The sequence below is a fragment of the Dama dama genome, chromosome 9 (genome assembly GCF_033118175.1).
Source record: "Dama dama isolate Ldn47 chromosome 9, ASM3311817v1, whole genome shotgun sequence".
Lineage (NCBI taxonomy): Eukaryota > Metazoa > Chordata > Mammalia > Artiodactyla > Cervidae > Dama > Dama dama.
In genome coordinates this window covers 61,117,518-61,137,219 of record NC_083689.1, presented here as the reverse complement: position 1 = coordinate 61,137,219, position 19,702 = coordinate 61,117,518, and the positions used below count along the sequence as shown (strand labels likewise).

Genomic DNA, 19,702 nt, shown 5'->3' with positions numbered 1-19,702 from the left:
AAATTCATAGTAATATCCCTTCTTATATCTGGTATGCTTGAGTCAGTTGCTAATTAGACTTAAGAAAGTTTCTTTGCTTCTGAGTCTCATCCATTAAATGAATATGCTAATGCTTCTCTTATTAGTGCAGTATGGATATCAAACAGAGTCGTGGACAGGAAATCATTTTGAAATACGTGACTGGCGTAAGACATTTTTGCTAGAGACTAGAAACAATCTAGAGACAATCATGTCAGTGTAAAATTGCCTTAAAGAGATAACTCTTTGTGTAGTAAGGAAATGTTCTTGATCAAGTCACAAACAACTTGTATCCTTACTCTTTTTTACTGCGTCTTCTTCTTTGACTTTACCGTTACATTTTAATTCGTTCTTTTCTCCCAGATGTATTTCTCCTGGTTTGAACAATAATAAAGCTTGAATTGGCCAAAGCTCCTGGCCCCCTGTCTCAGCTAAGCCTTGACCTTGGATAAGCAAGCCCCAGTGTAAAGTTTGTGAAGGGTATTTTTCAGTTTCCATAAAGTTAAAAAGAATGTGGTGTCATAAAACAAAACAAACAAAAACAAAGTCAAAAATGTTTGTGTAAGAATCAGAAAATCAGAATATTGCCTTTCTCTCTCCTCAGGGACAAATTTCAATTTCTCAATGTATTGATCTGTAATTCAGATGACTGAATCTGTTTCTCCATCTCCTTGTCTCTCAAGAGTCACTGGAAATTAGAATAACCTGAGGGAACTTATTAAAAATTGAGATCTCTGGGCCTAGAGTCCAAAGATTCTGATAAAGTAGGAGTGATGAGGATCAGGACTGCAATTCCAGCACACAGTCCAGACAGTCCCCATGGAGGTGGTTCTTTGACTTCATGTTGACAAACACTCCACTCCACAGTTCCTTCCAGGTCGACAAGCTATGAACATTTCATTGGTTTTAACTTTCCCTGGGGCAACATAACATTTCAAGGGAAGCAGGCAGCTTTAATTGTAGTAACAACAGAATGACAAACTACCTTCATGGGAAGAAGGCTATCCGTCTGGATACTGGGAGCCATAACCTGCCGCTGGTTTACAGAGAGCAAGCTCATGAGATTTTAAAGAGGCAGAGGCCCTGCAGATCCCAACCCTGCCATTTCCCACATGTGCTAGTCTTTTAAAAGGGGTAACTCTTGACTGTGGACAGAACTGTTTATCTTGCCTGTTTACCAGGGCTGGGCACTGGTGTCTAAGCCAGCAGGTCAGACAAGAGGAGATCTTCAGTCTCCTCTGACAGGAGACTAGAAGCCAGACTCTGAAATGAAAGCACTACCCTTGTCGTCCACCCTCTGCCCCTCCCCCAGACTCCCTCTCCTTGGCAGTTAATTATAATCCTAGCACAGGGACGACAGCAAAGCCTCACCGCCTGTCAGCAGCATTCCCCAAAGAGCAAAGGGAATTTAGAGGGCAAGCAAGTCATAAAGCAGTTTTATTAAAATAAATACGGTTGTGTTACCAAAGGCCCAGGCTTTAAGAGAGAGAACATGAACAATGCCGACATGTGAATTCACACTCTCAGTTTGACTCCAAGGCTAGGATGATAAAATGACAATTTAACCTCAGGGGAATGGACCAGTTAAAGAGTGGAAACCTTTGGAGTTATGGGATATTACTCATTTTTCCAGAAAGACAAATCATCCCATTGACATTTGCAGAAAATATTGCAGATAGAGCAGGGTCACACATGCTGGACCTTATTGAATGTTTACTATCTGTCACACATGGTAAGAACTGCTTTTCTTCTTCACATAATCCCAGCTCTTTCCCTTAGCACCTGAGTGACCCTGAGCAGGTTATGAAATACCTGTGTCTTCCTTTGTCGCATGGGGTAATAGTTGTGTTGACCTCCTAAGTTATGTGTGTGTATTTTTTGAGCAGATATCATCAAACATGTTGTGTTATAATTCAGTTATCACATTTCATCCTCACTACCATTCTCTGAGGTGGGCACTGTCATTATCCACATTTTACAAATGTAGAAACCAAGGCTCAGTGAGATAAAGCAGTTCACTCAGAGTCACGTGCTTGTTGGTGACAGAGCTAGGTCTTCAACTCCCCTTCCCTCTCCTCCCACATCTGCACTCTTTTTTCAAATGTGTTTTCCCCTAGTTTTATTGAGATATAATTGATGTATAACATTGTGTTCATTTTATGTGTGCAACATAATGATTTGATATATGTATAAATTGTGAAATGATTATCACAATAAGTTTAGTCAAGAGCCATCACCTCACAGAGTTACAAAGTTTTTGTTCTTGTGATGAAAGTGAAAGTGAAGTGAAAGTGACAGTCTCTCAGTTGTGTCCGACTCTTTGCGACCCCATGGACTGTACAGTCCATGGAATTCTCCAGGCCAGAATACTGGAGTGGGTAGCCTTTCCCTTCACCAGGGGATCTTCCCAACCCAGGGATTGAACCCAGGTCTCCCGCTTTGTGAGCAGATTCTTTACCAGCTGAGCCATAAGGGAAGCCCTGAAGATGGAGGTACTGGGGATTGAACCCAGGGCCTCATGCATGCTAAGCACGTGCTCTACCACTGAGCTATGCCCCCAGCTGCTGTGATGAGAACTGTTAAGATATACTCTTTTTGCAATCTTCAGATACTGTTAAGAGGACTGTTAACTATAATCACCATGCTGTACATTACATCCTCAGAACTAACCATGTAACTGGAAGTTTGTACCTTTTAACCACCTTAGCCATCTCCTACATTCTGCCTCTGGTAACCACCAATCCATTCCCTATATATAAGCTCTATTTTTTTTTTTTTAATTCCACATGTAAGTGTGATCATACAGTGTTTGTCTTTATCTGGCTTATTTCATTTGGCATAGTGTTGCAAATGACAGAATTTCCTTCCTTTCTATGGCTGAATATTTCATTGTGTGTATAGGAGGTGATATATGACATTTTCTTCATCTATTTATTTATCAGTGGGCATTTAGGTTGTTTACATGTTTTGCAGGGCCAGTGCAATACTTAAAACATGTGAATGTCTGGAAAATACTGAAAACCATAGACAGAGGAAGAGACAATGTCAGAACTTTTCTTTATACTATTATGCAAATTTCAAATGAAGAAATGAAGTGTGTGGGGGGGTGGGGAGGGGTTGGGGATATGCCCCTATCCTTCTCCCATAGATGCCTGCATTTCCACTGCAGGGAAATGAAACTAAAATATTAGACACAGCCAACTTCTGGTGAGTAGAAATTATCTGAAAGATTTGTAAAGCACTGATAGGAAAAAACATGGAGATAGGTAGGTCATTTTGACTGGACTCCAATCATAGGGGCCAAAAGGATGTAACTATGGGGGCCTATGGTGGAGAGGAAAGAACACAGGTGAGGTCTCTCTGCTGGATGACCTTTCTGGGCCTGCGTTTGTGCATCTATGAAATGAGCAGATCATGGATAACATAAAAGAGCTAAGGTCCTTTCAAAATAGTCGGGAAAGGAATCTGCTCTAGCTCTTCAGGACCCTTCCCTGATCACCAAGTTACATGCCACTGTCCCTTCATACCATGTACTCTATCTAGCACATCGCCCTGTAGTGCTTTAATCACAGGACTCTGTACTGTCTGAAGTTATGTCATTTGTTTGTTTTCTGGTTTCTTGCCTGCTGTCCCTGCTCTATTGAAATGTATGCTTCCTTGCCTGCTTCAGGGACCCCCTAAGTAAGGGATCCCCAGTGTTCACAGTGCTGCCTGACATGTAGGAGACATGTCCTACTTGTTGAGTGAATTATCATGATTCTTTTTAAAACATTCCCCAAAACCCCATGGCATATCATAGTATTGATTGAGGGGGGCCACCCCAGGCTTGGGTGGAGGAAATATTTCCACCAGATCTGTCTTTCTTGGACCAGCACTGAGCCATTAAGCCATGGTATTTTCCTGTGTGTCTCCTCTGTGGACACTGATCTGCTGCTCAGGGTGTGTAAGCATACCAGGGATTGCTGTGCGATGTGAAATCCACCCACCCAGTTCCCCAGGCTTTCTTCCTCTCCCTCAGAGGCAGCCTGCAGCTACAGTGAAGCCCACAGTCACAGAGGGGATGAAGCAGCAGCAGAGGACAGGCCTCTAAGGGTCAAGTTTGCAGGGTGGCAGGCCTGGGATGCTTGCTTTGGGCAGAGTCAGCTCCAGAAAGGAGTTTCCACCCTTAGAACAGCCCTTTAGACTGCAAAGCAGTCCTCACTGAGAACCTGGGACAAAGGCAGCATCTGATTACTATTCTGATTTCGCTGAGAAAGAACACAAGTTCTGTGTAATTCATGTGCTCCCAGTGACACAGCTAGAGGAGGAGCCAAAATGGGAATTCCCATCTTCTCTAAGGCTGTGATCAAGGTGGCGCTTTCTTATGCCACTGCACTCTGTTGCCTCCAGGGTGCTCTCAGAAAACCAGCCAACCTTCTGTCTTCTCAGGCTAGTGCTCTAGAGTTTGCAGGTTCAGGGCCCACACTGGGCATCCAGTACTTCTTGCTTTGTGCAAATTTAGTTTTGTTTTCAGGAAACCTAAATAGCTAAAAGCAACAAATGAAAAGAGAGAAGCTTTTACTACTTCCCCAGGTTGTATAAAATCTCCCTTATGCTGTGTTGTGCTTAGTTGCTTGTTTGTGTCCAACTCTTTGGAACCCCATGGATTGTAGCCCACCAGGCTCCTCTGTCCTTCAGGATTCTCCAGGCAAGAATATTGGAATGGGTTGCCATGCACTCCTACAGGGGATCTTTCCAACCCAGGGATCGAACCCAGGTCTCCCGCATTGCATGCGGATCCTACCAACTGAGCCACCATGGAAGCCCAAGGATACTGGAGTGGGTAGCCTATCCCTTCTCCAGGGGATCTTCCCAACCCAGGAATTGAACTGGGAACTCCTGCATTGCAGGCGGATTCTTTACCAGCTGAGCTACCAGGGAAGCCCTTATGAGCCCCATTCCTATGGCGGCAGCCTTTCCCTCTTCACATCTCCTGTCGGAGAATTACTTAGTGCCCATGAAAACCCCTGCCAGCCCACTGTGCGTTTAGATCTCTGGCTACATCTGATGCAGATAATCCAAGCTGAACATTTTGCTGGCTTGTCTTGTCTTGATAACCTCTCAACCCTCCTTACCTTTGATAGGCAGTCCAATGTTTAATCCTAGATTTCTAAGATCACATTAAAGCTCAAACATTACCCTCTTTATCTTAGCAGAATTTACAGTGGCATTTTTCAATGGCAAAACTAGAATTAGGACAAAAGAAGAAAATATAATGGGAAGCCTGGGAAGCTAGTCATGAATTTTCTTCCTTCTATCATAGTGGAAGCAGCATTAAATTTTCCTAATGATTTTTTTTTTTTATAAAACCTCTGGAGTAAAAGGGATATAGGAAGTCTTTTATTCAAATCTCTATTCAGTGCTCACCCTCGGGCCCTGTCCCACCCTACCCCCTATAACTTCTTTGTATACATTAGACAGGTGTCTTCCAAGTTAAGATGAGATGCCACCAAGAAACTCAGGACATCTTGAGGAAACCCAATTTTATCTTTGAACATCTCTATTAGGAAAATAGTTGCTAAGGTCTTATAATATAATAATAGTAGCACTCATCTTACCACCATAATATGGGTATTTAGGTTTATGTTGTTCATGGTATTAGTATACATTGCATGATAAAATATTAATGTGCAATAATGCTCATCAAATTAATATTTAATATCTACCATGTATTAATAGTTAATAATCGCCCATGTCTTCCAGCCTATCCAAAGGACTTTGCTGGATTATGGAAGTCAGTCCTTGCAACAAAGAAAGATATCACCAATCCTAGTTTACACATGAGTAAACTGAGGCTGAGTCTGGGGCCCCAGCTTGCCAAAGCTTTCAGAGCAAACTAGATCTGGGATCTGCCCTGACCTGGCTGCTGGCCCACCTGGACCCCGATCAGCCTTCTTTATGTTGTGCTTCTGTAGAGCCTGTTCCCCACTTTTCTCATCAGAAATTCAGATGTAATAAATACTACTTACATCGTAGAACCACCTAGGAAGTTAAGTGTTTTGATACGTGTAAATCCTTTAAAAAAGTGCCTAATTCATACGTAGTAAGTTAAGCCCCCGATAAATGCCTACTATTTTTTGTGGTGGAGCTGAAATTTTTGTCCATATAACATTTCCACAAGTAAAAATTGATTCTCTCTTCAATCAACTAATTAACTTTTACCATTCAAAGTATTATCTTCACATTTTTTCATATTACTCAGGAGTAGTTCTTCATCTTTTTGTATGCTCATTTTCATGATTTACATTAAGATTTTTTTTTTACATTAAGATAATAAAATCTATTTCTTAGTGGTACAATCTGAGCTTTAAATAATTTTCAGAAAATGTTTTTACTACAAAATTTTTATTGACTCTTTTTTCCTCCCAGATGTCACTCACACTCTGTATCTCCTTCATAGTGAAACTCTTTTCAAGTTTAAAAAAAAAAAACCGTACCTAGAAATACTGCCAAAAATGAAAGTTTCCATGACAACCAAATAAGTAGACATTAAAAAGTGCCAAAAGTAATTCAATATCTTTTCTTTTTCTTTTTTTGAATTCTGTGGATTCCTTTAAGTGATGGACAAAAACGCCAGTGTGTGTTCCTATTTGTTTTGTCTTCATGCTGGAGTATATTTTCCATACACCTGTATTTTCACTTTTTTTTTCTTTTTCATTCATCTCTTTTCGGGTCTACACATAAAAGATTAGTGTTTATAACTTGAGAGAAATTACAGAATCACAAACTGGTATAATCTAATACATCTGCAGAGAACTTCACATAAATAATTTTAAGTCATGAGTATTTCCTCTTATATCCAATATAATATTACCTTACATTTTACAGTACTTTACAATTTAAGCTACTTTCCCATTTGTTATCTAATTTAATCCTAAAAATATGTCTTTTACAGGTATTTTTTAATGTGTAATCAAAGATCCTCAGGATAAAGCAACTTTCTTAAAGACAGTAGATGGTGAAATCAAAATACAAACCCAGAATTCATTACCCTTTATCCATTTTTACTACAGCTTTTCATTGTTTTAGGAAAAGCTGCTAAAATTCCCCTTATAACCCATTACCTATCTGCTCTTATGGTCATGATACTGTTCCAAATGCCTAAGGAATGTAAATACATCTTGCTGAAATTGAAGATGATCAATTTCATCTTCAATTGAAGATGATAGTTTCCTATCACTTGAGTTAATTTCCCCAAGGTAAATTAGATGGAAGGTAAATTATCAGAGATTCTAACTCAGTGAAAAATAAGGCCCCTCTTTTCAAAAATTACATTATATTAAAGAAGAATCAGCAAACATTTTCTGTGAAGTACAAAAGAGTAAATATTTTAGGCTTTGTGGGCCAGAGAGGTTCTGTGAAACTACTCAACTTCATTGTAGTGCGAAAGCAGCCATAGGCAACATGGAAATGGATGGGCCTGGCTGTGTTCCAATAAAACTTTATTCACAAAGGGGGAGGGGGCGGGATTGATTTGGCTCATAGGGTACTGTTTGCCCACTCATAGTCTAGAAAGCCCGTCTTCAGTTCATTGTAGAAAAAATGGGAAGTAAGATTTAGGCAGTCATTACTGAAGCATTGGGAGAAATATCAAACAGAGCACAGGCAGACATTATATGTTGGGGGTATTTTTCTTTTATTGTTTTATACAGGGAAGGGATAGATGAGGGCTGCTCTGGGTAACAGTGCAAGCCTATGTTCTCTAAAATGTATGACAGGATACATTTTTCCTGCCTCTGGTTACGAGGCTAGCCAGGGAAACATATTGGCTTACATTCTTTAATTTCACGCATGCTCTTTTGTCTTCTGTGTTATGCTGACAACCACTGGGTAGACAGTGATGAACAAGGCTCACTGGCAGCCTTCCAGGAGTTTCCGATCAAGGTGGGGTAGGAGAGGAGATAGTGAGGACAGACAAGTGTACCAAAAAAAAAATATATATATATATATATACAGCATAAAGAAAAATGTGGAAGAGACCAGCAAGGAGGTGTTAACAAACTGCACTGAGAAGACAAATGCAGAAGAAATGAGCTTGGTCCTGGGTGATCAGGGTGTTATGACCAGAGAGGGTAGCATCTAGCTGGGTCAGGAGGAATGAGAGGATCCCAAAAGGAGCTGAGGGAAGGGCGGATCGGGAAGAAGAAACTTAGGCAGGCACAGAGGTGTAGAGATTCAGGGTGTGTGCAGAAAATAGAATACTGCTCTATGCCTGAGATGTCGAGTGAGGAGTTAAAATAGGGGCTGAAAGTCCAGCCAAGTCTTCTGAGAGCTGAAAGGGGCAGTTGAAGTGTTGGGATTCTATTCCCCAACAGGAAGAAGCCCTGGCACATAGATCATAACAGGATTTTGCTCAGAGAATGTCCGCAGCAGTGTGATGAAAGCTCAGTTTGGTAAATGAACCTCCAAGAACTCTGGAGTAATACTGTCCAAAAGAAATATAATGCAAGCCACAAATGCAAGCCATATATGTGATTTTAAAACTTCTTGTAACTACAATTTTAAAAAGTAACAATAAGCCAAATTAATTTTAATAGTATACTTTATTTTACCTAATTTATCCAAAATACTATATATAGTTTTGAACTTCCCTGGCAGTCCATTGTTTAAGACTCCACACTTCCAATGCAGGGAGCATGGGTTTGATCCCTGCTTGAGGAAGATCCCACATGCCACAAGGCCAAAAAAAACTTCAAAATATTATAGTTTCAACCAATATAAAAATTATTAATGATATATTAATGTTTACTTCATACTAAGTCTTAGAAATGGGATGAGTATTTTGTACCTGGGGCCAGGCTCAGTTCAGACTTTCCAGTATGACAAGTGCTCGCTGTGGCTAGTGGCCACCGTGTGGGACAGCGCTGCTCTAGAACCTGTGAGCTAACAGACACTTGGGAGGGGACCTGGGGCTGGGCTGGAGGCAAGACCCGAGAACAGTTGTTTGGGGATGCCTGACTGTTTATTTCGCCAAATCTCCTTGTGTCCCGAGTCCTTTTAGAATAACCTACGTGGGAATAATTGTTGTACCTTTAAAATCAAATATTCATAGAATGACATGTGGACTTAGAAAATCCTGTTCTAGCTAAAGGTAGGTAAACCATTAAGGTAAGTAAAATCTCAGACACTTTATGTCATAATTACAATTGTTTCAATAAGGAATTTGGATCTTACCATTTTTCAGCTGGAAAGGCTCAGCAATTATTTTGCAAACTGTTCTAATTTTACAATTGGCAGAGACTCAGTATCACTCACCTAGATATTACTCTTGGGGCTGCCCGATTTTTCCCTTTTTCTAGGTTACTGCCTGTGTGTGATTGTGTGCAAAAGACTGAGACAGAGGAACAAAGAAAGGCAGCAGAGATGACAGTAGGAGGAGGACAGTACAAGAGCCTAGAGAGGCTTTTTTAAGCTACAGATGCCAGGCCACACACTCATCTACTAAATCAGAGACGAACTCACAGCCAAATTAAGGCAGTGCTATTGCTTATCTATAAAGAGATCTGTATTACCATTGGAAATAGTAAAAAACACAGGAGAATTTTTTCTTGTCTCCTTGCAGGTAAAAAGATTAGAAGCAATACTTTATTAAATTCCCCAGACTGTTGACATAGATGGGGAAGAGAGGGAGATAAGAGTTCAGATAGTGAAGAATGCAGACAGACACCCATGTAGCCAAAATAACAGCCACTGACCTCCTGTAACACAGAGGTCCTTGTACTGCAGGGGTTTTTGCTGGTGTGTGTGTGTATCTGTGAAAATTTGGGGGGTGGAACCAAGTTGCTATGGTAAGGAAGGTGAAGTTGAGGACGTATCAACCATCTTCATTCCTTACCTCCCCCTTAGCAGCAGTTATCTTCTCTTCAAAAAAGAAAAAAAAAAAAAAAAGAAGAAGAAGAAGAAAAAGAAAGGAAAATGTTTTATGCTATCACTTTAGGCACAACTTTTTAGTCGGATCAAAATATTGAACTGTGGACTATCCTGGGTGTTCTAGGACATGCACAGTTATCAGTTTAGACCTCACTAGGGATATGTAGTCTAGAATGATCTCCAGATGATCTATTTTGAACTCCTCACCAAGATGAGAAACATTAGAGCACAACTTCCTAATTTTAATGTGTATGTCTGTCACTGGGGGATGTGTTAAACACAGGCTCTCATTCATAGGTCTGGGATGGATCCCCTGCATTTCTGATAAGCCTCTGGGTAATGCCTGTGCTGCTTGCCTGAAGACTATACAAAATAGTAAAGCCCCAGAACATCAAATATTTGTCTGAACAAAGTATTGGAAGCATCCTCAGATACGTCCTGCTTTCACATACAGTGAAAGTTAAAGTGGCTCAGCCTTGTCAGACTCTCTGTGACCCCATGGACTGTACAGTCCATGGAATTCTCCAGGCCAGAATACTAGAGTGGGTAGCCTTTCCCTTCTCCAGGGGATCTTCCCAACCCAGGGATCGAACCCAGGTCTCCCGCTTTGCGGGCAGAGCCTTTACCAGCTGAACCACAAGGGAAGTCCAAGAATACTGGAGTTGGGTAGCCTATCCCTTCTCCAGGGGATCTTCCCGACCCAGGAATCAAACCGGATTCTGATGCATTGCAGGTGGATTCTTTACCAACTGAGCTGTCAGGGAAGCCCTCCCATGCTGTCCTCCCAGCATAAAAAGGCCTGTGGTTTCCCGCGGGCCCCCTCCCCGCTCCCTCCTTCCACTGTAGGCTGGAATTTGAAAAGAGGTGAGGCATTAGGAGATCCCAGGGATCCGAGCTGCCACTCCTGCCTAGGAGCACATCTTTCTGACGAGGCTCACCTCTCTTCCTCCCTTCGCCTCTCAGGTATCTAAACTCGAGCGAGAGAAGACTCAAGAAGCCAAGCGGATCCGCGAGCTGGAGCAGCGGAAGCACACGGTCCTGGTGACAGAGCTCAAAGCCAAGCTCCACGAGGAAAAGATGAAGGAGCTGCAGGCCGTGCGGGAGAACCTCATCAAGCAGCACGAGCAGGAGATGGCCCGGACAGTGAAGGTGCGGGACGGCGAGATCCAGAGGCTCAAGTCGGCGCTGTGCGCGCTGCGGGACGGCAGCAGCGACAAAGTAAGGACAGCGCTCACCATCGAGGCCCGCGAGGAGGCCCGGAAACTCTTCGACGCCGAGCGCCTTAAGCTCTTGCAGGAGATTGCGGACCTGAAAACGGCCAAGAAGCAGGTGGACGAGGCGCTGAGCAACATGATCCAAGCGGATAAAATCAAGGCTGGGGACCTCAGGAGTGAGCATCAGTCCCACCAGGAAGCCATCTCCAAGATCAAGTGGGAGTCGGAGCGGGATATTCGGAGGCTGGTTAGTAACCCAGGGCAGAACCGTTCTCTTTCCAGGCTTCCGAGCACCGTGGGGCTTGCTTTTTCGGGTATCTTTTCATGAGTCGATTATAAACAGTGCCCTCCTTCTGTCTAGTACAAGATAAGTCAACAGGTAAATAGATGCACCCAGGCCAAAATTGGCATTGTAAAAGGTAAAAGATTTTGAAGTCAACTTTCTCATAAAAAGTGGATTTTTCTAGCCTCACCCGTATGGAGAGTTATCTATTTAATGGCTCCTGTTTCCTTGGGTGTATATAGAAATTTTCTGAATGATATACTCTTCCAACATCGGCGTGTGTAGGCTTTCCATTTATAAAATGTTTTTACAGGGGCAGGGGAATTTTCTTTGGCTTTCAAGGTGTCTGAAAATGGCAGCCACTGGGATTCTGGGAATACTGAGGGATTCACGTGTTTTTCCCCAGGAACCATGCCTGAAGGCAAGACGTAGAGCTATAAAACCCCTAGTCATTTTACAAATAGATCTTCTTCTTTCCCAAAGTAAATGGAGGCAATTCAAAATAGAGACCATTATAATTCTTCAATTGGTTGTCATTCCTACCTAGCTTACTTGCTATTAACCAATTTCTAAGACTTACTTCAACCCCTACTGAGTTGAAGCTTTTTTTTTTTAATGTGTATGACCAAAAGCCACATCAGTCTTTTCACTATGCTTAAAAGTAAAACAAATAGAATTACTGTGTGAAAGCTATCATGTTGCAGATTGACCTTGTCTTAGAAGTGTTTATTTGCATCTGTATTCAGAATGTTTAGCATCAGTTATATCTGGGTTATATATTATCAAATTAACTATCACCTGTTCAGGTGTACTTCGTGCTTCTCTAAAAATATTTTCTTAGAAAAGAACTTTAAAAACACTTTCCTTCTTGTATCTGCTGATTCTAACCGTTTATATTTTGAGAATTCTAATTATGTCCCTTGGATGATATCGCTACAATTTCAATTTTATGTAAAAAGTGGTTATCAGAGGACATATTAGAAAAAAATTAAATATGTAATTTTCTTTGTACTGCAATATGGTGTGACTGTAAATGTTGCCTTTGCCACACTTTACAAATTTTTTAATTTGCAATTCGTGCTATTGTATTGGTTGACAATAAAGACCAAACGCAGTGCAGAAATATTGTTCTCTGCCCTGCCTTTGGTTTTTAAAACACCAGTGGCTGTTGAAGAAAGAATCAGAAAGTGAACTCTGGAGTCAGCAGGTAGGTAAATGAAAAGGAAGCTTTACATTAAATATTGTTGTTGGTCAATGATTTCAGTATAAGTCTACAAGTACATCAACCCATCCATGGTTGTAATTTTTTCATGACTTCTTTTCACTGGCACATTGCAGAGACAGACATGATATCTCTCTGAGTAACAGTGTACAATCTAGTTTCTCTGAATATTAGTTCAAAAATTGAGTGCAAACAGAAAAATGGGAAACTTTTTCAGTAATACAGAAGTACTTGTCTTCATTTATTCCTTCTAATCTTGTTCTTACCCCAACACCCAGTTCCATTTGTGGAACAGAAAGGGAGAGAAATGGAAGTGATCCTGTGTAGAAAATTTCCCCAGAGAATTCTGGTATGTACCCCCTCCCTACTTAAGAACTAGGAATTTGAAAGATTTTCAGTATTCTGAAACCAGAGTCCATGCTCACAACCAGTATGCAATTGAGACTCCTTGGCACTAGTTACTTGATATTCTACAGAAAACCTCTTTGAGAAAATGCTGGAAGGGTAATCTTGGCAGAAGTATAGCACAGTGCCTAATAGAATGGGCTCTAGGGTCATAAGTCTGTATTTTAAATCAGGCTTCGTCATTTATTAGCCATATGACCATGATCAAGCTCTTTACCCTTTGGGTCCTCAGTCATCACTTGTGAAACGGTGATAACAGAAACTACATAATAGGATTGTTTTAAAATGAGATAAGATATGTAAGACCCTGAATGCATTGAATGTATTAAAAGATCAATAAATTTCAGTTGTGATGATGAGAATGATTATATGGGTGTGATGAGGTGACTTCCCAGCAGGTTTATTTATGTAGGGTACATCAAAACCAAGTAGGAACATGCAGATCTAGAGTGCTGGTAAACTGTAAATAAACCATAGATAGCAGATCTAGCAAATGAACATGCTACTTAGATAAGAATAACACTAGACTCAAGTCTACTACAAGGAGATAAAAATAAAGACAATGCGTTTACTCCCAAATTAACAGGGCAGTGTTTGATTACTTGCCAAATTATCAGATGATATCCCAGGACCATGACCTCCCCAAAATGATCTAAAATTTAATCGTGTGACTTGGAAGCAGTAGCTCACAAATAGTTACATGTGGATAAATGTGATTGTATAACACAATTTCTGTCCCAAATATATTCAAAAATGTATTTTGGTCTTAGGAACACAGCAAAGAAATATTTACACAAAGTGATTTGTTATGTGTAAGGAGACATTCTTATAAAGAGGAGAACAGTATAATATTATTTATATTAAATGTGTCTACTTACCTACCCTATTTTCATTTTTAATATTCTCATAGAATATAATGAAATGAGAAGAAAGGCTTGCTTTCTTCAAAGATTATTTATAGACAATAATTTCACTAGCCCTCACCCAGGGATGGCAGAAAGTTTTTAGTCTGATGGAAATCTGATCAACAGGTACCAAATGTTTTTGGCCTTTAGTTGAGAAGTATTTCTGAAACCATGCTCAGACTTAACAATAAATGTATCCCACAGATACAGGTGGGAAAACAGTGGCTAATATTGCCAGGTATTTTCTGTTCCTGTTCTTGTCCCAACCATGATTTTCTGATGGTAATAATAAAATGGTTGCTAAGAACTAGCTGCTCTGGAAAATGGATAGGAATGAAAGGAGCCATATAATATGAACCATGGAAGGACAAACTCATCACCTGAATGCAAACATACTGGCCTTAGAAAATGATGAAGCTACTAGAAATACTGAAGCTTGTTCAGGTTCAATGACCTGTTCATTGTTGTTACTGCTTTTTAAAAGGAATTCAAAGCTCATTCCCCCAAGTAGGAAGTAACATCACACGTTGTCCTGGGAAACATTGTAGTAGAATATTTAGTATCTGTCTTTAATTAACACTAATAACCTGTCTTTGAGTTAACTTTTGCTTTCTATATTCAACCAACCAAGACTATTTCAAACAATATACTGAATCACAGCATCTACACAGGGTATACTAAAGAGAAAAAAAATTACCCTCCTTGACACCAGTTTGCCTTATTCCTGAATTAAATATACTTGTCGTATTCATGATTTTTTTTCCTGTTTCAATGAGCAGAAAGAAGTTAAGCTCATACCATTGTGAAGATGCATTTCTTTGCAGCATTGTTAAACAAAATGTCCTGGGTGTCATTTAATTCAGATGGATGAGATCAAAGCCAAGGACAGGATCATCTTTTCTCTGGAAAAGGAACTGGAGACCCAAACAGGCTATGTACAGAAGCTCCAGCTCCAGAAGGAGGCTTTGGATGAACAGCTCTTTCTGGTCAAGGAGGCTGAATGTAACATGAGCAGTCCAAAACGAGAAATCCCAGGAAGGGCAGGAGACGGCTCTGAACACTGCAGCAGTCCGGTAAGTCTGTTCAAGTTGAAGTTAAAGACTCAAGAGTCATCTTTTATTTAGTACCTAAGTTTTACTTTTCACTTAAGCTCTTTTCCTGTTTACTACAGAGAAATCAATTCTATCTCCTGCTATAAAACCAGGGAGTATCTTGGGAGCAGGGTTTTCTATACTCATAGACAACAAAGTGATCTGCACTGCTCTTAGCTGATCACAAGAGAATTACAGATCTTTTAAAATTCTTCATAGAATTTTTCTAGCCAAATGATACCTGTCCAGACATCAGCGTATTTTAAGAATCACCAATTAGATGAAAATACTTTGCCCCTTGCCAAGACTGGGAATTTTCCCTTGTATGAACAATTGAATTGGAAACTGGTAAAAACGGTTATCATATACAGGGGTCAAAATGTATAACTGTGTAAAAGACTAAACCATTTGTAACCATCATCTGAAAACTTCAAGTCTGGTTGAGTTTGACACTTATTTTCCTGTATTTTCATCATTCTATATGAGAAATTATTTTTAGACATTTAGTGATAGAAATCAGCTTGTATATAGTTTACTTTCATATCTTTTATCTCTCAAAGTATTTATCTGCTAAAAAGATGACAATGTATTATTTAGGAACAAAGATAGATTTCAAAATATTGCTAATACTTAGAACTCAGTAATGAATAATTTATGAATTGAGATATATATATATTCTAGTAGGTGGCAGAAAGAATACTGAACTAGATTTTAGCAGATGTAAGTTTTAGTTCTATCACTGACACCTACCTGCAGTGTAGCAAAATTGTCAAGAGAATATGTTCTGAAGTCATACCCTTTAGTTTAAATTCTGGATCTGCTGTTTGTCGTGTGACTTTAGCAGATCCTTTGACAGCTCAGAGTTCCCTATCTGTAAAACAGAAGCAGTAGTGGTACTCCATAGAGCTAGTCTGAGGTTAGGAGAAAAGATATGCAAAATATTGAGCATAGTGTCTGGTGCATAGCATCCAATACATGGTAGTTATTGAGCTACCGATAGAGACCTTGAACAACTTAGACCTCACTAAATCTTCTTGGTTCTGCAAAATCTTCCAGGATACTATGAATCTAGAGATATAATGTGTGTGGAACTGCTTTGTCAACAGTAGAGCACTATCAAAATGTAAAATGACAATGGACATGTAAGTGTGTAATGGTCCTGTGGACTCCAGAGCACAGAATTAATCTATGATTGCTAAGTGTGAAGTGATTCCATGACTATTACACCAGTGTGGAAGCCAGCTGATCTGGGCAAAATCTACCACCAAAGTCTGTCCATTAATCTACTGTGTCTCATATGTGGAGGTAATGCACCAGTCTTCTGAATCTGACCTTTTTCTCCAAAGGTATGCAGGAATTTGCAGATCCCATCCCTACCTCCTATTCTATACTCTCTTTGGCTAAATTATGTAATAGCAGTACAACTACCTAACTGTGGGAAGCCATGACATAAGGGATGCTCCTTGAACCTCATGTAATCACAGCATGACCCTGATCTCACAGCTCACAGGTCTCATAAACTGATCCAGCTTTCTACCACTTTCTTTGTCAGGAGTCAGGGCCCCAGGGAGTATCTGCCACATAGAATTCATTTGCAGTTTCAACCAGGTGTGATCTTAAACCCAAGCAGTGAATTTGGGGGTTTGGAATAAGGTAAATATTTACTCTCCTCTGAGTAAGAGGACATTTTACTCTCAACTCATAAGCCAGATGAAAGGAACTACGCCTATTACTTTTAAGAGCAGCATTCTAAAACTTTGTGAAAAGTTTTATTGAAGAAATTCCCATTTTAATTTTCGTGTGTAGGATTTGCGAAGAAATCAGAAGAGAATAGCTGAGTTGAATGCCACGATAAGAAAATTAGAAGACAGGAATACCTTGCTTGGAGATGAACGAAATGAACTGGTGAGTTCTAAGCAGATTTTTTTCAAATTTTATTACTTTTTAGGCATTTTGTTACAGTAGTATATCCATGTTCATTCGCTCAGTTGTGTCCAACTCTTTGTGACCACATAGCCTATAGCCCACCAGGTTGCTCTGTCCATGGAACTTTCCAGGCAAGAAGTCTGGAGTGGGTTGTCATTTCCTACTCCAGGGATCTTCCTGACCCAGGGATCAAATCCTTGTCTCCTGCGCTGGCAGGTGGATTCTTTGCCACCGAGTCACCTGGAAAGCCCCTATAGTAGTATATATGATGTTATAGTACAGAATCATAAAGAAAAGTGTACAAATAATAAAGGTACAATTCAGTAAATATGCCCAACGTGTAGTACTCATATAACTACTAGCCAGATGAATAAGTGGAAGACTACCAGCTTCTCCAAACTTCCCCTTCTTGAGACCTCTCTCAATCACCAGCCTTCTAAAGTTAACCGTTGTACTGAATTCTCTTACTATAGATGTCTATCGCCATTTTAAAAATGTGTTGTAGGGAATTACCTGGAGTTCCAATGCTTAGGACTCAGCGCTTTCATGGCCAGGGCCCAAGTTCAATCTCTGATCAGGAAACTAAGATACCACAAGCTGCGCAGTATGACCAATAACCACCAAAAAAATGTGTTGTAAATGGAATCATACAATAATTATCTTTTTGCGTCTGGCTTTTTGCTCAGTGTTACATTGATGAGAGTCATTCATTGTGTTGCATATAGAATTCATTCATGTTCACGACTCCATCCTATTCGATTATATGATTATTATACATTTATTATAAAAGTATATGGTATATATATATTTTATTATAAAAATATATGATGCAATATGTATATACAATTATATGTGATAAGTAAATGTATATATTCATCTGTTGTTAATGGACATATATGTTGTTCCATGATAGTTTAAAGTTGTTAATTGTGCTGCTACATGCCCTGTTGAGAAAATATGTTCATGTCTGGGGGGACTATACCAAGGAGCAGAATTACTGGATCATAGAGTATGCATGCAGTCAGTTTTAGCACTTGTTACCAAACAGTTTTCCACAGTTGTTATGACAATTAAACCCCCTCCAATAATACATGAGTTACATTTTCTCCTTGTCTTTATAAGCATGTAAAAATAATATTATAGATCATTTTAGTCATTTTGGTGGGTGTGAGATGTATTCTTATTATAGAATTTTCATTTTTATTTTCCTTCTTACTAATGAGGCAGAATAACTTTCCAAATATCTAGTGGCCTTTTTGATATACTGTGTGATTTACCCTTTGTCTTTTGCCTATTTTCTTTTGTGCTACTAATTTGCTTATTAGTAGTAGGAATTTTTTACATAATTTTTAGATGTTTATGTTTAAAATATCCTGCCATATATTTTACACTTTTTTTGGTGGCTGTTGCTATAATGCAGTTATTTTCAGACTCTAAACAGAAGGGACACATTGTTTTATGTCTTCCCAGTTAAAGCGTGTGCGGGAAGCTGAAAAACAATGTAAACCTCTTCTGGAAAGGAACAAGTGCCTCGCCAAGAGAAATGATGAACTGATGGTGTCTTTGCAGCGCATGGAAGATAAACTAAAAGCCGTTACCAAGGAAAATTCAGAAATGGTATGTATCACAGACTCTGCAAAAGTGCAGCTTCCTTGTTTTTATTATGCCACTAACCTGACTTCCTGGTCTTTCCCAGTTTATTTTTAAAATATTATACAGTGCTCTTTGTGAAAATTTAGATTTTTTTCCCCTTATGTAAGCAAGGAAGAACCCATAAGGAAGAAATCAAAAGAAGGCTGCTGGCTCTGAATTTTATGGAGTTTCTAAATTTTGCAGAACGATAGGAGCACTTCCAGAAATCTGCACACTCTCCAAAAGCTCCAAAATAGAGAAGCAGAGTTCCAACCTGTCTCCTCAGCCATAGAAGCCTGCTTCCAGGATCAACAACAAGGCCCTACTACAGCACGGGGGACTGTATTCAATATCCTATGATATCACAATTATCCTGTGATAAACCAGAATGGAAAAGAATATTAAAAAAGAATACATATGTATACATATGTATAACTGATTTACTTTGCTCTACAGAAGAAATTAACACTTTGTAAATCAAATATAATTCACTAAAATTTTTTAAAAATAAAATGTTTTAAAAAAAAGGCCCTCTTCCAAGAGTTTTACTAATGGGTTCTTTATAGAACAGTGTAATAAGTATACCCGCATCTTCTAAGATCTTGCATAATAACTGGAAATAGATGCCATCATTTGCTTTATATAGAGAGATGATGTACTAATGTACTCTTTCACAGACTTGTAGTCCAGTTGTAGAGATCTTCAGACATTCCCAATGATTTCCACCTATTATAGCAGAGAAAATAGATGTGAGGGTGTTAGTCGGTGTGTGTGTCTATGTATTGAAGCTAAACAGTTTTCACATTTAACTGGAACCTCATAAAATTTCTACAGACAGTTTATATTAGCCACTGAAGTTTGGGATTTTTAAAGTCTCCACCTATACTTTCTTTTTTTTTTTTTCTTTAACCCAGAGAGAAAAAATCACATCCCATCCACCCTTGAAGAAATTAAAATCTCTAAATGACCTCGATCAAGCTAATGAAGAACAAGAGACAGAGTTTCTAAAACTTCAGGTCATTGAGCAACAGAACATTATTGATGAGCTCACAAGGGTAGGTCTTGATTAATCTGTAAATTCTAAGCTGTCCTCAAGG

General features: G+C 39.5%; 1 protein-coding gene and 1 non-coding gene across 4 annotated transcripts in view; one reads left to right on the top strand and one right to left on the bottom strand.

Annotated features, from left to right (window-relative positions):
- JAKMIP2 (janus kinase and microtubule interacting protein 2) overlaps window positions 1-19,702 on the top strand; it is a 188,569-nt gene that overhangs the window by 126,074 nt on the left and 42,793 nt on the right. For all 3 annotated transcript variants that reach the window (XM_061151667.1, XM_061151665.1, XM_061151666.1), the window contains exons 3-7: window positions 10,891-11,388; window positions 14,820-15,029; window positions 16,854-16,952; window positions 18,444-18,590; window positions 19,520-19,660. In XM_061151667.1, the coding sequence (XP_061007650.1) occupies window positions 10,891-11,388; window positions 14,820-15,029; window positions 16,854-16,952; window positions 18,444-18,590; window positions 19,520-19,660 (1,095 nt within the window). The remainder of the gene's footprint in view (window positions 1-10,890; window positions 11,389-14,819; window positions 15,030-16,853; window positions 16,953-18,443; window positions 18,591-19,519; window positions 19,661-19,702) is intronic.
- Window positions 2,506-2,577, bottom strand: TRNAA-AGC (transfer RNA alanine (anticodon AGC)). Its single transcript has one exon. It is a non-coding gene; the product is annotated as a tRNA-Ala (tRNA).